The sequence below is a fragment of the Sebastes umbrosus genome, chromosome 21 (genome assembly GCF_015220745.1).
Source record: "Sebastes umbrosus isolate fSebUmb1 chromosome 21, fSebUmb1.pri, whole genome shotgun sequence".
Classification (NCBI taxonomy): Eukaryota; Metazoa; Chordata; class Actinopteri; order Perciformes; family Sebastidae; genus Sebastes; species Sebastes umbrosus.
This window is the reverse complement of record NC_051289.1, coordinates 5,314,852-5,332,159: the sequence shown is the minus strand read 5'-3', so window position 1 is coordinate 5,332,159 and position 17,308 is coordinate 5,314,852. Positions and strand designations below refer to the sequence as shown.

Sequence of the window (17,308 nt, the reverse complement as noted above, 5' to 3'; positions counted from 1 at the left end):
AAAAGAAGCGTAGATGACGAATGGGTGTTCTATAGTAAGACATAGTCCATGAACTTTTCATGCTGACAGCTTAGATACCCATCAGATACCTCGAATTAATCGCTTTACTACTGTCGTTAAATGCAACGCTTGCTACCACAGTTGCCTAGCAACTACTCAAACACATCTCAAGTACATAGAGTTAGCTTGGTGAAGTTAATTAGCTTGTTAAGTGAACTTTTCCTTCTCCTTTGCCTGTTTTAAGTCCTTCACAATGTCTAACGGTGTGTATCAAACAGAAAGCGTCTACAATCGTGTTCCATATGAAGAGGTTCACACTCAAAAACCGCAAAGGTAACGTACTTTAAGAGAAGTATAAGGACTAACTAGAGAGCAAAGTGTGTTAATGTTGCTAACATCATTAGCTAGACATAGAAAGCAAATGATGACCTCAAATTGGGTTTAGCTTTGAAATCTGGCTTCAAATTTGACTAATAGTCTAAGTTAAAATGTGGTCTTATTTCAGAAATTAGAAGAAATTAATATGTAGCTAAGAAGAACCATTGTATTGTGATTGCCTGCTTAAAGCTTCCCCTAAATGGTACACACATTTTATTTTATTTTATTTTATTTTATTTTATTCTATTTTATTTTATTTTATTTTATTTTATTTTATTTTATTTTATTTTATTTTATTTTATTTTATTTTATTTTATTCTATTTTATTTTATTTTATTTTATTTTATTTTATTCTATTTTATTTTATTTTATTTTATTCTATTCTATTCTATTTTATTTGTATTTGTATTTGTATTTTATTTTATTTCATTTCATTTTATTCTAGTTTATTTTATTTTGGCATGTAAATAAATTAAATTAAAGTAAGTAAATAAAGATAATTATTGGATCTCTGTAAATAATATTATGATATATTATATTATATTATAATATTTCAGAAATTAGTAGAAATGAAAAAGTAATAAGAAGCATTTTATTGTGATTGCCTGCTTAAAGCTTCCTCTAAATTGTACACACATTTTATTTTATTATATTTTATTTTTGCATGTAAATAAAGGACATTAAAGTAAGTAAATAAAGGGAATTGTTGGGTATCTTTAAATCATTTTATAACATATTATCTTAAATATTATCTTATTTCAGAAATTAGTAGAAATGAAAAAGTAATAAGAAGCATTTATTGTAGTTGACTGCTTGAAGCTTCTTATAAATTAAACACACATTTTATTTTATTTTAATTTATTTTATTTTGGCTTGTAAATAAAGGAAATTAAAGTAAGTAAATAAAGGGAATTGTTGGGTCTCTGTACATAATATTATAATATATTATATTATATTATAATATTTCAGAAATTAGTAGGAATTAATAATTAATAAGAAGCATTTTATTGTGGTTGCCTGCTTAAAGCTTCCTCTAATTTGTACACACATTTTATTTTATTTTGGCATGTAAATAAAGTAAATTAAGTAAATTAACAGAATTGTTGGGTCTCTGTAAATTATATTATAATATATTGTATTTTATCAGAAATTAGTAGAAATTAATAAGTGATAAGAAGCATTTTATTGTGGTTGCCTGCTTAAAGCTTGCTCTAAATTGTACTCACATTTTATTGTATTTTATTTTATTTTGGCCTGTAAATAAAGGAAATTAAAGTAAGTAAATAAAGGGAATTGTTGGGTCTCTGTAAATAATATTTGAATATATTATCTTATATATTATATTATTATCTTATTTCAGAAATTAGTAGGAATGAATAATAACAAGCATTTTACTGTGATTGCCTGCTTAAAGCTTCCTCTAAATTGTATTCACATTTAATTTTATTTGGCATGTAAATAAAGTAAAGTAAGTAAATAAACAGAATTGTTGGGTCTCTGTAAATAGTATTATAATATATTATATTATATTATTTCAGAAATGAATAAGTAATAAGAAGCATTTTATTGTGGTTGCCTGCTCAAAGCTTCCTCTAATTTGTATACACATTTTATTTTATTTTATTTATTTTATTTTGGCATGTAAATAAAGAATATTATAGTCAGTAAATAAAGGAATTATAGGGTCTCTGTAAATAAAGTTATAAAGAGTACAGTCTAGACCTGCTCTATATGAAAAGTGCCCTGTTAGCATTTGTGTAGAATTTTACCTTCTGTCTGTTTTATTTTGTTCATAATGAATGACGATGAAATTAAATGACCGTTTTCTCCAATGTGCTGCATCTGAAGGTATATTTCCAAGTTTAGGCCGACCGTTGTTCTTGAGGAAAAGTCAACCAAGGATGCAATGAGGACGATGGGACCAGCTAATGTAGAGGTGCCATCCCCAGAGAAATACCTCAAGAAGCATTCAAAAGAGCCCAAATTACCCGAAAGTGAGTTCTCCTATAGACTATTTAAACAATGTCTGGTTGCGTCTTGAGCAGCAATTGTGTTATTTACCCTCATATATTTATATGTTCATTCAGAGACAGAGTGTTCGAAAGAGGTTCGTCACACCTGCTGCACTGTGAAGAAACCAGCGGTTCCTGCAAGGACAGACATCCCACCTCTTATGGGCATTCACACCAAGAGAGACTTCATAAAGACAGCTACCGTGGTGCCAATGAAGCCCCAGCCTATCTGGGTGGACAAAAGTAACGGACACAAGCAGCTCCTTGAGAACTCAGGACTTGTCCCCAAATACATCAAGAAAAAGGTATTTTTTTTCCACATCACTACACACAAGGGGAATTTGAGAAAGACATTGTTTGCTTACATCAGCCACAACGGTCGGATAAGTTTAGAATGAAATAGAAAATTACATGACATGTAGCACATGGAAAAACCCAGAGTAAATTCTCTTTATTGATGAAATGATCCATCTTATATTTCATTAGGTCCACTGTGAACATATTGTCTAAAGTTTCCAGTTTCTATCCGCAGCATTATGGAGAAGTACCTGAGTACCTGCAGCAGCGCAACGAAGAAGAGCAGAGAGCTCAGGAGGAGTATGACAACTATGTGAAAGAACAGCGGGAGCAGGGATCCATGAAACACCTGTCTGACGAGGAACGACAAGCCGTCCTGGAGGTACTCCAACACACGGCTGCACGATCACAATTCTTTCCCTAAAACAGCAGGAGATCATACAACTGGAGGAGTACAGGAAATTAATTTGATGATTTTGTGTCTTTGAAGTTTTTAGGTACATACTTTTATTCAGTCCTAATAAGTAAGGATAAAATGGTCTATGTATGTCTGACATGCAGATTTTTGCCACACCCAGCAGAACTAAACTGTATTTCTGAACTGATCGAGCTCCATGATTAGGGCTGCAATTAACAATTATTTTCATTGTCGATTAATCTGTTGATTATTTTCTCAATTAATCAATTAGTTGTTTGATCTATAAAATGTCAGGAAATGTCGATCAGTGTTTCCCAAAGCCCGAGATGACGTCCTCAAATGTCTTGTTTTGTCTACAACTCAAAGATATTCAGTTTACTGTCATAGAGGAGTAAAGAAACCAGAAAATATTCACATTTAAGAAGCTGGAATCAGATAATTTAGACTTTTTTTTTCTTATAAATTACTCAAACCGATTAATCCATTATCAAAATAATTGGCGATTAATTTAATAGTTGACAACTGATTGATTAATCGTTGCAGCTCTATCCATTATTGCACAAACAACTCCCCATTCAACACTTTACAACTGACAATATTTCTCACACTCACCAACACTGGGGAATTAACCCTTTAGCCATCACTACATATATAGACAATTCCTCTGTTTTGATGGCTGTTTGCTATATAAAAGCGTTGAATCCTGACAGTTAAATTATCAAGCTGATTTGATTGAGACAATGATGGGTTTCCCTATGTGGGTCCACCATGCAGGGCCTGAAGAACAACTGGGATAAGCTGCACCATGAGTACCAGGGTCTCTCGGTCATCACAGACAACCTGTCCAAGAAGGCCCACAGGGAGCGCCTCGAGGTGGCGATGAAGCAGCTGGAGCACGACATCAACCTCTTTGAGAGGTTCAAGACCATCTACATACCCAATAACTAGCACATAAAAAACTGGATTTTAAATAAAATACTGCATTTGTATACCCTCTCTGTCATATGAACAATGAAACAAAGATGAAGCCTAGCTAACTGCAAATTAAGGAATCATTCATCATTCAGAATAAATTCATAACAAATTTAATAGCAGTCTGGTCAGTAGTTGTTCTATATATACATATATTTCACAGTGGACTATTGCTATTCTTAGGTCTACCACTAGTATTGTACTCACTCTAAAATATTACGTAATTTTAAAGGAATATTTGTATTTCAACACCTCTATACATTTTAGTGATATTAAATTTTGAGCTCCAGATAATGAAAAACAATTGTTTCTTTATCCTTTCTTTCTTTTCACCTTCCTGCCTTCCCAACTCGGAGAACAAAAGAACAAATAGTTGACTGTGTCCCTTAAAATCATGAATTCTGACTGAATAAATGCACTGCATAGAAACTGAACCAAGCATTTGCTGTTAATTGTTTTCCTTCTCCTGCAGTGGCCTGTGATGCGGCCACAAGCCAGCATAGCATCACATGCAGCTGATTATCCCTGTAATTCTCCATGACTAAAACAACGCTGTCCTTTTACGCAAATGACTCCAGCGTGATCCCTCAGCCCATGTGGCTGGCCAGGACTTCTACTTTGACTTTCTTTTTCTTTGTTTTGTGAGTGGTCGCTGAGAAACAGGCAGCAAAACTGTAAGTACGTCTTTGGCAATAACAGATTAGAAGTGTTGCTCTTTAATAACTTGTGATTTTGAGTTACAGGAGATGAATCAACCTGATGTAGTTTCTCTTCTTGTCCTAGCTTTCTCCTGTACTCTAACTTTTCAAGTGGAAAGTATTTCATTATTTGGTCCAGTGTATGTTCAGTTAACTGTTTCTGTATATTTCCACTGAAGGTGGAACTACCTGTATCCTGTTCTGAATCTTTACCCCGGTGAAGGCTGTTTACACACAACCACAAATGGACAACGGTGGGAAGAAAAGAGGAATCGTGGTATGCTCAACACAAACATCATTCAGTCAAATTATCTAGAATTTACAAATGTAGGTCACATTTTTATCAGAAGAGACTGATTATTTGTGTGTAATTAGCTCAGCTATTATAAGAAGATAACATGTTTGTTATTCTCTGAATGAACTCCTTCAAGCCATTATTTGATTAATTCAACAGTAAGCAGCTTTTAAAGAACCTTCAAGGTTTTTATTTATTCTAAACTCAGAAGAATTAAGTCACTAATCCTAGTAATAATAGTTCCCTGTTTGAGCTTAGAGGTTACAGATGCTCTTACACCTTGGAAATCCACCAGTGCTTGAACAGGACTTGTTCACATTTGACTGCACCTTCTCAAATATTGCATGACTGATTTAGTCCCTGCCTAACAGTACACTGTCTGTCCCAGATAAAAGACGACTGGCCAGGATACAGTCTGGACCTGTTCACCTACCCTGAACACTACCATGAAGACATAGAGAGCGTTTACATTCCACATGGGGTCATCATGAACAGGTACAAATACACATAAAAACACGCCTGCAAAGTGATTTAAAAAAAATAAAAATTCCTGGTCATTTGTATGTGATTTCTCCTGCAGGGTGGAGCGTCTGGCCGGCTACGTCATGGATGACTTCGAGGACAGTAACAACATCGTGGTGCTGTGCGTCTTGAAGGGAGGCTACAAGTTTTGTGTGGACCTGGTGGAGTTCATCAAGGTTCTCGGGCGCAACTCCGACAACTACGTGGAGACCCGAGTGGAGTTCATTCGTCTGAAGAGCTACCTAGTAGGTGAACCTCTACCGTGGACTAAAACACTACAAAGAGTACAGTACAGTACAGCAGGCTTTGTATTATGCTCCTTTTTATGCTTCTTTTTTATTTTCCTGAGAGGTCATTGCAGATCAGACACCAAGCACCTGACCTGCAATGAAACGTGACTGATCACACAAACATTTATTTTTAGTGGCACTAGTCAGGACCTGTAATGTCCCCTGTTCAAGTCCAGCCAGGAACCTTTGTTGTAGTCAGTCAACAAAAAATTAAGGCGAGACACAACAGGCAAAATCATTGTTTTTCATGCACTGGTCAATTTTTGTGATTTTGGGCTATTTGGCTTCCATAAAGTGTCTTCTTTCAGACTTCTTACAGAAAACTTGTAATTCAAAAAATATTGTTTTAATGCAAGTAATCAACTGGGGAAGTTTCATGGTGATACCTGTTAGTTATTTTTTTTTTACCCTATTTACCTGAAGTGTCTCCCCTTAATTGACAAAATCAATAATTTTGAGGATTGATTAATTGTCTAAGTCATTTACTGACAGAAAAAATGCCAAATATTCCCTGTTTCCAGCTTGCCATGTGTGAGGATTTCCTGATTTTCTCTAGGGAATTGAATATCTTTGTTTTTTTTTACTGTTTGAGGACGTCAAATTGGACAATTGATGAGCATTTTTCATTATTTTTGGACATTTTATAGACAAAACAAATGACCGATAAATCCTTACTTACAGCCCCTACATTCATGCATGAAAAGACACTTTCCCATTTCTAACATCCCATATGTAACTAGTGTTGTATCTGGCTTTTGGCTCAGCCTCCAGATGTCACTGTTGCTCATGTTTAGTGAGGTAACAGCCCATTCAGTCAGGACACCTCAAGGACGATTGATTGTAGAGCTGCTGCAGAGCTCAGGTCATGAAAACACCACGCTGCTAATTGGTGCCGAGAGAAACCGCTCATGACACTGTCTAACAGCTGGAATGCATAAACCGAGGAATGATATAATAATGTTTACAATGATGTCGCTTTGCACTTGTCACATATTATTCTTTAGTGTATTTTGGCACAGAGCAAATCCAATATGATGTGATTTACATTTCTCTGCATGTGGTCACATTCCTTCTCTCCCTATACAGCACAGGGGAGGATTCACTATTTCTGTTGTTCGAGTTGGCTTTCACAAAGGTTTAACGGACTGAATTTAATTATAGATAGTTTTTTTTCCCTTTGCTGGGTTAGTTAAACCACACTGAGGTCATATTATATGTCTTGAATTTCTCTCGGGATCAATAAAGTTACTATCTATCTATCTATCTATCTATCTATCTATCTATCTATCTATCTCATAGTTCAGGTTAGGATAGGTCGGGCAGCGCTTGGCAAACGGAAGAGGCTTCAGTTGGTTGCAATCTCCTCACCTCACCACTAGATACCGCCAGATCCTACACACTGCACCTTTAAATGAAAATGCATTCATGAATAAATGAAAATATAAAAAAATGTCTAAAGAGTATTGAGGCTGCACAAAAGCATAAAAACAATCATAAAGCATCACTGTTACTACGCTAGAGGTCAGTGTCTGAGTGATGACGCTGTTACAGGTCATGATGGAGTCATGTGACCTGCCCCTCGGGGCCGGGATTGTGTCCATGTCACTGCTCCTCTTATCCCAGTGATGCATCTGTAGCTGACCAAATTTAATTTCAAAGACGTCGTCTTTCAAAGCTGTTGCTTTGCCGTGTTTCCCACATGGACAGAGAGAGAGAAGGAAAATATTTTACTTTATTTTTCTCATTGTGTCCTCGTACAATAAATCTCCCTTTGTGCATTCGTCTTGCATTAATGCTGCAGACAGTTTGTTCTTTACAGTAGAGCCAAACTGTTGAGAAACACTGGTTACATGCCCTTGAGTAAACATATGCTATTTCTCAATCTGACATTGTCTTTTCTGATGGCTGAAAAGATTAAATCTTGATTTCATGTAAACAAACGTGCAAAAGTGAAAGAAATCAGCATTGATGCGCTAAAAACATTTTTGTCTTCTCCCCAGAATGACCAATCAACAGAGGAGCTGCACATCATAGGAAGCAGAGATCTGTCATTCCTGCGTGGAAAGGTGTGTCTGGGGGCAGTACTTTTTGTCACTGTTTTAATTTCTACCTTGGCCTCAAGAGGGAGCTGTCAGTTAAACTGTCTGGTACACAGGTGAACAAAAGAGAATTCACTCATGGAGTTGAGTTTTCCTCTGAGAATACATTGAATTTCTAGTCAAAATAAGAAAATAGAATCACATTTGCCATCTTAATTAATATGTGACACTGTTTGAAATATGTTTTTTTTTGCTTCAAACTTGCCCTGTACTCTCCTCACAACCGTCCTCTTTGTGCACACACACCTCATGAGTGTCACTTTGTTAAAGTGGTTTGCCCTTCACCAGCCCGGCCATGAATCAGGCGTTTCAGGAAAACAAATGTTCCCACAAGGCAGATTTACTGACTGTTCATCCCTGTTGAGCTCTGGTACGGAGGACCGAGGAGTCTGTAGGAATGATCCCTCCTCACTACATCATTCTCTGAGATACAGGCACAAGACAGGAAGTTCACTTACTCAGCTGAATGGGTGCTCAAATATGCCCACACGCGTTTTCTTAAGAAAGACTGAGACGTCAGCTTGTGTTGTGACTAAGATGCATTTTCAGTGTAGGTTAAAAGCTCAGTGGGAGTAAAAACAGAAAGGTTGACCACCACCATGCACAGAAAACATGAATCACTCCACTTTGTCTACGCTCTTGTTACAATCCTTCACCTTGATGGAAATATTAAACCCAAACCTCCCACATAGAGACGTTGTTGAGTCACAGCTCCAGGTAGATTACAAGTGTGTTGCTCCTTTTAAACCTATTAATCTGGTCCATGATCATAGCAACGTAATGACAACATAGAGAAAAGTAAATGTTATGTTGTAGAGTGTGGTGGCATGAACAGGCTCTCTGGTTTCACTGGGTTGAATCCAGGCCAGTGGCACTGTTGAAGGTTTCTCATGCAATTGTCATTCTGTCTCATTGTGAAATCGTAGCACTCAAATGTCCTAATCCCAAGTGTTATTACGGTAATCTGAGTAGTTAAATTTAAATGTAGCACAGCTTTATTACTGCTTGTTGCTGATGAAACTCATAGTACCCCTTTGTATTCATAACGAAATAAAAAACAAACTTTGTATCCCATTTTCCAACATTTCAATTTGCCCGGAAATGTATATATCTCAGCAACTATTGCACGGATAGCCATGACATTTTGTACAGACATTCATGATCCCAAGAAGATATATCATAATGACTTTGGGGATCTCCTTACTTTTCATGTAGTGCCACTATGAGGTTAACATTTGTGTTTTTTTTTAGTGAAATGTCACAACAACGATTGAATGAATAGCCATGAAATTTGGTAATCACATTCATGTCCCTGTCAGGATGAATCGTAATAACTTTGATGATCCTCTGACTTTTCCTCCAGCGCATTTGGCATTACACCTACTTTTGAGCATGTTAGCATGGATGACATTAACATTAACACTAGCGTAGACTCCGAGGCCCTGATCAGAGAGAGCGTGTTTTGCAGGTTGAAAAAGCAAGGCGCACTGAACTGCCTTTTTTTTCCATCTCAACTCGTCACATACTGCCCCTTTGGCGTCACTTTAGGTTTAGGCAACAAAACCACTTAGTTAGGTTCAGGAAAAAACTACACGTTTGGGCTTAAAATTACTACGCTTGTATAGTGAAAATGAAACTGAACATTGTGAACGCGGGACACGAACAAAGCCTTGTGTTTGTTGGGCCCTGCCACCTCAACGCCTGATCAGACAGAGCGTTTTCTGTTTTGCAATTTGCTGCATATTTAGTTTTTTTTTATTATCAAACCATAACTGTACGCTACCGTAGTTAAAAGTACAGTTTAAATCAATGAAAACAACTCACCTGAATTCTCATGTACCGCACTAATTTGCTGCCTGGCCTGCTGTTTTCTGTTCAGATCATGTTATCTATGGTTGGTAAACTCAAATAGCTCCAGGTATCCAGCAAAAGTCACCACAATTAGAAAAAAACGCTAATGACGTCGGGCGCTTTTTCGCTCTGAGTTGTTACCTGACCCCAGGACGAAGTAAGGAAAAAGTAAACACCATCATCAATCTTTGAATTGGCCCTCTTCAGCTCTCTTTACTTTTAGAGCATTTTGGTCAGTGCCTTCGTTTAATAGCAGTGATTGATTATCACCAATGTTTTTGCCAGAGTCAGGACTGATTGATGACAGGAATCACACACTCCAAGAACAACTATAAATTCTCAAACAATGATGCTATAGACAGTCAAATAACTGCCAATGCACAGTGACTGACCAACTGTCTGTATAGAGTGTTTACAGAATGCAGCAAGACAAGTTATGTTTCAGTTTTCTTGTTTTCTTCACATCCCCCTTGTGTTATGTAACAGTGTTCAGGTGTAGACCGGGAGAACATTGGCCGGGCGCCTGCATTCTCTCCGATCACTCTCCCCGAACCATAGATACCCTCTACCGGTCTCACAAAGAGCCCCATACACCCGATCGAGGGAACAAGGAGTCACTTGAAACCCTGCAGCAGGGAAAGTGTGCAGCACCCAGACACTTAGAGGTGACTTTTGCTCACTGTAGACACAGATGTTCATTACTGGGGAGGAGAGAATGAGTTGTTCTGTGTTTTTGTTAAGATGCTGCCAACATTGTTGCTATAGATACCAGCTGTAAGAAATGTGGATTTCACAGAAACAATCCAGCCTTTATTCTCTGAACTGTGTTCAAATTCAAAAGGTGATGTTTTACTAATGTTTTTCTTTATTTTTACATGTTACCAAGAGTGTGCTCATTGTGGAGGTGAGTGTCTTCCTCCCATTTAAGTTAATCCTATCAAGCATGCCCTTCAAATTTCCACCTTGTTTGATGCCTTTGACATGTTTTGTTTGCACTTCTTTAAGTGTCTTGTTGATTGAGAAGCCATTGTGCTTTTAAGAGCCACGTCTCTTTTGTTATTCGTTATACAAAAGGACAAAAAGAAAAAAGTCTTCTCTCTTTGAGATCATGTTTCAGTTGTAAGAGTTTCTGGACTCAATTCAGAAACACATAAGCACAATATCACAATGGTTGCTCGCTCCAAGAAACTGTTTTAAATGAGAGTTATCTTATCATCACGTTGCTGAAAATTTCCTCCGAACACATAAAAGCACTTGTGATAATGTGTAAAATATGCACTGCATGTACTCATGAGTTATCATGAGTAAATCTCAGAGGTGGACAGTAACTAAGTACATTTACTTAAATACTGTACTTATTTTAAGGTACTTATTTGTACCCCACTACATGTATTGTAAAACTTTAGTTACTTTGCAGATTAATAATACAAAACATTATCAACAAATAAATTATGATGTATTAAATTGGATAAAGATAGGACTTTATTTATTATTTGGTGAAATTTACAAGCCACCCGGCAGTGTTATAATAAAAAATAAGCTCCACCTTTACCAGCTTCAACATTAAAGTAATGTACATTTTAATGCATCAATCATTATAATTCAATAATATAATATAATTCAATTTAATTTAATTTAATTTACATTATATTATATTATTTTATATTTCAGTAATTTAATTTAATTTAATATATATTATTCTGAAATGGGCCATTCCGCATAATGAGTAGTTTTACTTTTGGTACTTTAAGTACATTTTGGTGTTAATACTTTTGTACCTTTACTTAAGCAAAATTAAATTCATTACTTTTACTTGTAACAGAGTATTTCTGTGGTTTTGCTACTTTTACTTAAAAAAAAGTAAAAGATCTGAGTACTTCTTCCACCACGGTTAATCTCGGTAAGAAAATAAAGTTAGAAAATGTTTTTCATCCTACAATCTGTCATTTTTTCCTCTCCTGTTCAAAGCATTCTTCACTCAGATGTCCCTCGTCCCTCCCTCTTCATCTCTCCCTTTCCCTTCCCTTTGCTCTTCCCCTCCCTAAGGCCATAGTTGACACAGGAAAGACCATGAAGGCCCTTCTGAAGCATGTGGAGACCTTTGAACCCAAGATGGTCAAGGTCGCAGGGTGAGCCAGTTTTTCTGTGTTTTCCCCAGCAGGGGAAATGCCAAGTGTGTGACGAACACAAGAAGAAGAAGATATCGCTTGTCCACAGTCACTATCTGGTGTCCGTGGGCTGTTCCTATGCACAGGAATGAGATAAACATCTTTCCTGCTTCATGGTTTATGTTGAAAGTCTATCTCATGTTTATCGCATGTTGCATGAATTTAAGTTCTATCTTCTGTATTTGTTACTGTGAAGTTTTTCAAATTAAAAAGCAAAAAGCATAATGTATAATACTTTTGAAATACTAGAGATAAGTCCTAGGTCGTGGTTAGTTAAGTGGCATTTTGAAAATTAAATCTATATTTCATGTGTTTCAGTCTGCTGGTGAAGAGGGTCCCTAACATGGCTGAAAGTCTGACAGACTGTAAGTACCTCATCTATTCCTCTCACATTATTACAATTATATGGGTTTAATACTCTCAGCTGCAGTGAATCAGATGTTTTTCCAGTGTTTCTCAAAGTGGTTGCTTAGCAAGTGTGGTTCTGCACCTCCGACCTGATAAGCCATCCAGTAAATCCTGCAATTCATGACTGAAACAATGACAACAAGGATATAAACAGCAGAAATTTGTAGGAAACTAAGGATGATTTTCATTATCAAATCCCGAGATGACGTCCTCAAATGTCTTGTTTTGTCCACAACTCAAAGATAATCAGTTTACTGTCATAGAGGAGTAAAGACACCAGGAAATATTCACATTTAAGAAGCTGGAATCAGAGAATGTATTCATTTAATAATTGACAACTAATCCATTAATTGATGCAGCTCTAGAAATTAGGTTCATCTGCAAGTTGTTTAGCCTTGTGTGTTGTGTTGAGGAGGGTCCAGAAGAAGAAACTTAGAGATTTGGACACCCAGGTCCTTCCTCTTTGTAGAGATGTACCCAACAGGGCAGAGACGTCGGGGTTAACGGCAGCAACCACTACAGCTGAGTGGTGAAGCCAGTGCAGAAGTGCTTTAAGTTGCAGTTGTTCTGATGGCTGCTATATGCTACTGTAGCTACAAAAAAAAACCAAATACATATCAGAATTTATCATGTTACTCTTTAACATTCATGTCTGTGTTTGCTCTGACAGATGTTGGATTTGAAATCCCCAACCACTACGTCGTTGGCTATGCTTTGGACTACAATGAATATTTCCGTGACCTGAATGTGAGTCTACTGCTGCACACACACAGCGCATGACCTTTTGAAGAGCTAAAGAGAAAGAGATGAAAGAGACAGGGGTGGTGGGGGGGTTAAACAGTAAATCAAAGAGATGCACTCCTCTACCTGAAACCTAAACTCACCAACAGGTATCCTCCCTGCCTGAGGACACTTTACATGAAGGCAAATCACTTTTATCTGTACGGGTGGTTTCTGCGTAGCGCCATCATTAAGTTTAATTTGTCCAATACTTTGGTTTATGATCAAATACCTGCAAAACGACCGTTTGCTACGAGCCATCGCCATGTTGAGAGCCGTGCAGAGGCAATAGAAATGCATTTAGCACCTTTAAGCATTCAAGGCAATGCCTGACTTTAACCATCTTACGTGAGTTTTGCAATTTATGGGTTCCCTTCTAGACACGACCAAGTTTTAGGCTTTGTGACTACCTAATCTGACATTGTGACCATCTAATTTAGTCTGAATCCAGCACAATAAAACATTTGTTTTGTCGTTTTTAAATTTTTTCCACCATGCAAAGGAATCAAACCACTTTTTGCATCTTACTTCTCTATAAGCTTTGAGCCAGGAGTGCAACCTATACTCTGTTTTCTTTGTTGCACCTCTGACGCGTTCATTTCAATCCAGATTTCTCGGTCTGAAATTAGTAAGTGCAAACTTATGTGAACTTTGTCATTTTCATATCTGTAAAGACATGGCCTCAAATTTACCTCTGACTCATCTGAAACACTAAGCCAAGACCGACTCCCATAGCTTTGCGTGTGTGAGTGTGTGTGTGTGTGTGTGTGTGTGTGTGTGTGCTGCATGTACTGTATGTACTGTATGAGTGTGTGTGTGTCCCCTGTGCATGTCTGAGGGGGTTGGTATTCATTACGAAACTTTGAGAGGGGGGTGACCTGTGGAATGTGGAGGTCTCATTATCAGGCAGAGTTAAAGCTTCCCCTCTTATCTGTCCTTATCCTACACAAGAAATATGAGTTGAACCCCTGAGACGCCCAGAGTTAGATTAATGAACGTGTCATATCTTTGTACATTACCTTTCCTGCTTTCAAATGATTGCAAGCTTCATCTTTTCATACTGTACAAGGCATAATGAGGCTCTCGGAACATTCTTGGCTGATCTTAAACAAATATTTTGCCATCATCAGATGCAACGTTTTGGACAAGACTGAAACATACTGAATGGTAATCTAACGTTAAAGTTAAATATGCTAATTTGTCTTATTCTTTCAGCATATCTGTGTCATCAGCAAGACTGGGAAGATGAAGTACAAGGTTTGAGAAGTAATGCACAGTTTTACATTAGCAGCACGAAACCGTTTGTCTACCTTCTTCAGTATAAGTAAACTATTTCTGTAACGGTCAGTCTTTGAACTACTTTGTTTAAAAGTATTTATATTTATATGTAACTTTAAATTTGTATGTGCTTTAAATTGAAAGAACATTATTAGAGCTACAATGATTAATCTTTTAGTTGTCAACTATTAAATTAATCGCCAACTATTTTGGTAATCAATTAATTGGTTTGAGTATTTTTTAAGAAAAAAGTAAAAATTCGCTGATTCCAGCTTCTTAAATGTGAATATTTTCTGGTTTTCTATGTCAGTAAACTGAATATCTTTGAGTTTTGGACAAAACAAGACATTTTAGGACGTCATCTTGGGCTTTGGGAAACATTGATCGACATTTTATAGACCAAACAACTGATCACATTATCAAGAAAATAATCAACAGATTAATCACCGATGAAAATAACCCTAAAATAACCAGGCAATCATAACTGTCCAGAAGGCCTTAAAAATATATATATTATGTAATTGTTGCCTCATCTTCTGTTTCTGTGTTTTGTTGTGATGCACACGGGAACAAAGAAATGGATAAATAAAAGAAAGAAATGCTGGCCACAAGGACAGGACTGTTGGTGACAGATGGAGAGAGCTTATGGACGTTGGCATCCCCGCGCCCGGATGACGCCCACTCTGACTCATGGAAAACACACAGTGGGTGCAGCAGGCAGGCTGAACGGCGTCTCCTCACCACACTGTATCTATCTGTTCCCAACTTTAATCAGGCCTTACTGGAAATCACAAACAAATACATGAGAATTCAATTGAGGATTTGGCAAAACCGACATGTAAATTAAATCTGGAGTCTGTTTATTATGAAGAACTATTTTTACATGCAATCTCACAGACATTCATAGAGCAGTCAGTCATTTAAACAGGCAATTAGGCATTTGGTAAATTGTATCGTCGCTACCACGGCGTTGACCGCTCTGGGAGTTGTTCGTGTTTTTGTCGTAGAACTTTCAGTGTGTTTTCTGTTCATGAAAGTTAATTATAACCTTTTTGGTTGCGTGAAAATGTCTTATGCAGCGTTCGGTTGTACTTAATTCCACCCTCTCGTGCCACTTCTGGTTGCAAAAAACCAAGATGGCGACGGACAAAATGCCAAACTCGAGGCTTCAAAACCGTAGTCCACAAACCAATGGGTGACGTCATGGTGACTGCGTCCTCTTCTTATATATAGTCTATGATTTTATGTTAAAAATGACCCTGATTGACCCACCACAAGTCGCTATAGCTCCAGCGATTACAAACTGAAGGCAAACAAAACTTTTTGAATGTCAAATTGATTAAAAACCCATTAGTTCTTTCATCAAGAAATCTGAAATTAAAATTAATAAAAAAATCTCTTCAGTTCGGTTGTACTTAGCTCCACCCTCTCGTGTCACTTCTAGTTTCAAAAAATAAAGATGGCGATGGCAAAAATGCCAGACTTGAGGCTTCAAAACGGCAGTCTGCAAACCAGTAGGTGACATCACTGTGAATACGTCCAATTTTTTATATACAGTCTATGGTTCTTAGAAAGGTTTGTAGTGCTGCAATTAAACTCTGAGCCCTTGATCTCTGTAAAGGCTAGACATAAAAAAAACCTGCGGTCTCAGTACACACACACACACACACAGGGAGGTATTCTGTATGTTCTGTTGCCATCGTTGTGGTGACTGAGAGAGTCAATTGTGCATGTCGACAGACAGACCAGAACACGCTTCACCTCACGCAGCGTGCTCTCGGGGAGTGTTATCATGTGGCTACGCACTCTTGATTCTTAATCACCTGAAACTCAAAACAGCCATCACATCACATAACAGGAACACATGCACACACACACACACACACACAAAGGTATTATTCTAACAGTAAAGATTTCAGATCATTCGTCATTACGATTGTTCGTCTCTTAACCCCCCTCACCGCTCCATGTACAGACCACCAAGGTCTGCAGTGACAAATGACTAAAGTTAAACAAAATAAATTGCCATTCTTATTGTTGTTCCAGTAATTTCTGTGTAATTCAAATATCAAATTATAGTAAGCGTGTGTTTTCCCTCACGTTTTCCAAACACATTTTGCAGCCAAAGGTAATGGTCCAGCTCCAGCTACAAGGCCTCTTCAAGTTAAATGACCTGATAAATGAGTTGCTATTTGGATAATACGAGTGACTGCAAACAAAAGAGAGACCTGGGAGGTTTGGAGCACTCTGATTCAATGTTGTGCTTTCAAAACGCTCTCAGGTTTCACGTCTGTAGTCGTAAACAACGCCTTCACTAATACATTTAGAGGAACCCTACATTCAGTCAGGTTTAATTACTTGTCCTTGACCCCTAAGGTGAAGAGGAGAGAGATAAGCAAGGGAGAAGAAACAAATTACACAGCTTTTCGGTTGGGTGCTATCTGTGCAGCGTCAGCCACAAAGACCCTCATTGTACCTCCGGCTGCAACCCTGTGTGTCCTTATCATGAAACATCAGCACTTGGCGGTAGTGGTTAACTTATCCCAGCACTGATGCCCCCCCGCACTGCCCTGGGAACCCAGAGGCCATTGTCTTTCACCTTGACGCAGGGTTTGGTGAAAGCGAGATGGGACAAAAAGCCGTGCAGGTTTCACATGCTGCGGCTTTGTAGTGCTCCGCCAGGGGAACTGAGGATGAGGCCGACCGCGGAAAGTAGGCTACAGGTAAACTGCGCCCAGCACAAAAGGAACAAAACGTGAATTGTACATTTGAGTGGCCACACATTCATGCGTTTGACATATGAAGCCTGTGGTTAGAGACAGAGCGGTGGGATTTTATTTCA

The 17,308-nt window shown here is 37.6% G+C and overlaps 2 protein-coding genes across 3 annotated transcripts; both read left to right on the top strand.

Annotated features, from left to right (window-relative positions):
- Window positions 1-146: 146 nt before the first annotated feature.
- enkur (enkurin, TRPC channel interacting protein) lies at window positions 147-4,095 on the top strand. The gene is made up of 5 exons (XM_037756183.1): window positions 147-333; window positions 2,227-2,372; window positions 2,466-2,695; window positions 2,923-3,069; window positions 3,880-4,095. Exons 1-5 carry the CDS (start codon window positions 254-256, stop codon window positions 4,051-4,053), a joined length of 777 nt encoding a protein of 258 aa, XP_037612111.1. The 5' UTR covers window positions 147-253; the 3' UTR covers window positions 4,054-4,095.
- Window positions 4,096-4,333: 238 nt separating this feature from the next.
- On the top strand, window positions 4,334-15,327 carry prtfdc1a (phosphoribosyl transferase domain containing 1a). Of its 2 annotated transcripts, none has more exons than XM_037756184.1 (11): window positions 4,334-4,751; window positions 4,955-5,052; window positions 5,459-5,565; window positions 5,651-5,837; window positions 7,883-7,948; window positions 10,719-10,736; window positions 11,879-11,961; window positions 12,319-12,365; window positions 13,079-13,155; window positions 14,404-14,445; window positions 15,042-15,327. In XM_037756184.1, exons 2-11 carry the CDS (start codon window positions 5,020-5,022, stop codon window positions 15,093-15,095), a joined length of 714 nt encoding a protein of 237 aa, XP_037612112.1. In that variant the 5' UTR covers window positions 4,334-4,751; window positions 4,955-5,019; the 3' UTR covers window positions 15,096-15,327. The 2 variants fall into 2 exon arrangements, with proteins under 2 accessions (XP_037612112.1, XP_037612113.1); XM_037756185.1 differs by having other exon boundaries at window positions 14,404-14,454.
- The last annotated feature ends 1,981 nt before the right edge of the window (window positions 15,328-17,308 follow it).